The following is a 3,207-nucleotide window of genomic DNA, read 5'->3' on the forward strand; positions in this document are numbered from 1 at the left end:
CGCTAAAAGGATTCAAGGTGAGATCACGACTGTTAAGTTTCAGATCTTTCATACCTTCGCGTAATTGCGAAGGTCCCAATTTGTAGACTCTGAGAAGACGTGGGAACACTCTGTTTGCGCTACGTGTTTCCAGTTGATATTCAAAGTGAAACCCTGGGCCACTTGTCTCTCCAAATATTTCGTCTCCACGTGGCCAGATATTACGCATCTCTGGTTATCGCGACGCAGGTCCTAAGTCCAATATAAGGGGGATGCATGTACTGACAATAGAAAGTCGGCTCACAGAGGATTTTGCATGCCGATGATCTCGAGGACTGGGTTTCAAGTCTTGCACAACTAGGGCTTGAGTCTCATTGAATATTGAAATGGAAAGATGTCTGGATGGTTCAGGAGTGGGCCCTTTAGCTTTCAAAACTGAGGACTTGTTCACTACAGAGGTAAGCGACACAATCATCGACGGTACTCACAAGTGCGAACAAAGTGTTGGTTATAGAAACAACCTTGCTTGATAAGCAGCCCATCGTCTTCACAAGAGGTGATGGTCTGAGCGACATGTAGCTTAGCAACTTCGCTGGGTCCAACGGATAAGAGATGTCCAAGGATCCGCACATCGACAAGGTTTTGTTTCAATGTCGCGACCTCGCGCCGAGCGGTGGCTTTCTCGAGATCGCGTGTGATGGCTGCTTCCACCTTTCGGCATCTCCTCATCGCTTCCACAATCTCTGACGGCTGATTTGTGAGGATACTGGGGAGTGGCTGCTGCGTGTTGAACATTGTTGAACGGGAGCAAACTGGTACAAAAGCGCCTGATCGAACCGACGATGTCATAAAGCTCGAGCCAGCCGAACCGTTAAGGTGCACGACCTGCATCACCTATGATTATCTCTTCTTGATAGCAGGTTCAGGGAGCTGGGATAGTTATCAAACCCGAAGGACGCAGCGCTACAAGAGGCAGATGTCATGCGCTACAGGTTAAACAACGCCCGAAGGGACGATGTGGACGCTAAGTATACAGAGGACAACGCTCACAGCCCAAAACTTTTCATCCCATGCAGCTTCTCAGGCAGGCTGAGTAGTCTAAGGTAGTCCTGCGGTCTATAGTTATTTGCATAATTCTGTGAAAACGCAAAAGTTCGCCGGCCTTAGGTTATCTGACCATGTTTGGCCTATCACCGCCATCCAACGAACTCGTCAGTTCCCTTAGCGCAGATCGATGTACTCAGAGACTGTGTGTTGATGGCGAACCGTATTACTAGGCTAGTCGGCCCTCAAGGCCTTATCCCGTGAGGAGACGCGGCTCTTGAGCTTGAGCTGGGAGGTTCCTGCAATGCGCGTCTGTATCCTTCGTTAAAAGTCAGATAACGTAAGCAGACGTCTGAAGTCCGCTCGACATCCTCCTAACTTGCTCAAGACCCATCCCAACCGCTCATTGATCCCACAATGTCGTATGAACCGCAACATCTTCCTGGCGATTTTACGCACCAGTCGCCATCTATCGTCGGAGCAATGGATAAATGTCGACAAGCGGAAGCAGCCATCACACGCGACCTCGAGAATAACGCCGCTGGTAGCGCAGTCTTAGTGCTGGAGAAGAAGCTCGTCAACGTGCGGATCTTAGGACACCTCCTTACTGTTGGGCCCACCAGTGCTGCTCAGGCTTACATCGCCCAAATGATTAGCTCCTGTCAAGATGAGCAAGCACTTATCGAACTAGGCGAAGCCTATGACAAGTACTTCATCCGCGCTTGTAAGTCTCACCCAACTGCTGTCTGAGCCATCTTCTCAACTTCCGTAGTTGCTGTACACGGTATTGACACCGGCATTTCGCCTCGTCATCTCTATCGGGACTCATTTACTATTCCCAAAACCTCAAGCTTGCGGAAGCTAATGCATTATAGTCGTTACCGGGCGAAATCCCTTGTGAGCTCCATCGTTGCAAAGCAAGCATTTCTCTCATTTTTTTCTAGGCCCTTATTCGCGACAACTATCGCTGCATGGTGGCTGGTCGAATTGATGGTACGGCCGCGAATTCCATGGAGGCACTGGCCCGCGAAATGATCGACAGAAGAATCATAGCTGAGGCAACGCGCTGCGCATACATTTTCCCTGAATATCTCGCTGTTGATACCGGCAACGAGGCGAAGGTATGTAGATTTCCGAACGTTGCAATCTCGGTCTGACTCCCCTGAGTTTCCTTAGCGTCGGGACATAGCCAAAGTATGGGACGTTATCAAGGGTTTCGGTTACCCTAAGATTCAGGAGGAGCTGAAGGGCGCCCAAATTCATTCTCTGTGTAACATACTCACCCTGGAGCCCACCTTGTGCTCGTTCTTTGACGAGCTCAGGCTATGGTTCGTTCCAACTGTGAGTCGCGAAGGCCTTTCCCGCCCTCGAGGACGTTCTCACCAGCTCTTCATTAGGAGACACCGAACCACTATCTGGTTGAAACATCGATGCCGTTTACACTTTTCAAGAGCAGGGAGGTTCCGCGCGTCATCGAGTTCAAGACTACTGAACCTGACCTTGACCTGCCGTCTGCGGAATATCTCAACATTCGCGCGACTTGCTGCCGTGTGTACCATATGTCAGGCGCTGCAGAGTACTTTGACAAGCTGGACGACGACAACGATTTGGATGCTGACGACGATCTGGATGCCGACGACGATCTGGATGCCGACAATGATGATCTGGATGCCGACAATGATGATCTGGATGCCGACGACGAGCTGGATGCCGATGAGCTGGCTGCCGACGACGAGCTGGCTGCCGACGACGAGCTGGCTGCCGACGGTGATCTGGTTGCCTATGCGGCCCCTACCCATCGATTTGCCGAGATGTTGGCGGCCCGTCTGCATGGTACCTGCCCAACCGATGTTCGACAGGTCAAGGTTGCATAAGTTACTCCCATCGTCTTTCCTTGCAGACTTCGATACCTTGGGTTTACTTGTACATTATCTTCACTTGTTGTGGTAGTGCCTGAAGGAAGTAGTTCCTATCGGAGCGTGTGACGCACTGTATCAACGAGGTACACTGGTAATATAAGAACCAATGGAGATTTACATTTCAAACATATCCTCTATACTGATACCATTAATCTTTATCGCTCCGTCTCCTGCGACTGAAGGGTGCCCCTATCAGCCCTTCTCGTTTCTGTCAGTGGGTTATCACGGGCTGCACGTCGGCATGGACAGGCGCATCAATACGCTA

General features: G+C 50.6%; 2 protein-coding genes across 2 annotated transcripts; one reads left to right on the forward strand and one right to left on the reverse strand.

The window, feature by feature from the left end:
- Window positions 1-54: 54 nt before the first annotated feature.
- On the reverse strand, window positions 55-774 carry PHACADRAFT_33849 (uncharacterized protein; the record flags this gene model as incomplete). The annotated part of the gene is made up of 3 exons (XM_007402876.1): window positions 55-231; window positions 284-429; window positions 468-774. Coding segments are annotated over 3 exons (630 nt in total), but the record flags the coding sequence as incomplete, so codon positions are not given.
- Window positions 775-1,417: 643 nt separating this feature from the next.
- Window positions 1,418-2,911, forward strand: PHACADRAFT_214772 (uncharacterized protein). The gene is made up of 5 exons (XM_007402877.1): window positions 1,418-1,747; window positions 1,796-1,920; window positions 1,968-2,144; window positions 2,200-2,364; window positions 2,421-2,911. Exons 1-5 carry the CDS (start codon window positions 1,441-1,443, stop codon window positions 2,895-2,897), a joined length of 1,251 nt encoding a protein of 416 aa, XP_007402939.1. The 5' UTR covers window positions 1,418-1,440; the 3' UTR covers window positions 2,898-2,911.
- The last annotated feature ends 296 nt before the right edge of the window (window positions 2,912-3,207 follow it).

This window comes from Phanerochaete carnosa, assembly GCF_000300595.1.
Source record: "Phanerochaete carnosa HHB-10118-sp unplaced genomic scaffold PHACAscaffold_515, whole genome shotgun sequence".
Taxonomy (NCBI): Eukaryota; Fungi; Basidiomycota; class Agaricomycetes; order Polyporales; family Phanerochaetaceae; genus Phanerochaete; species Phanerochaete carnosa.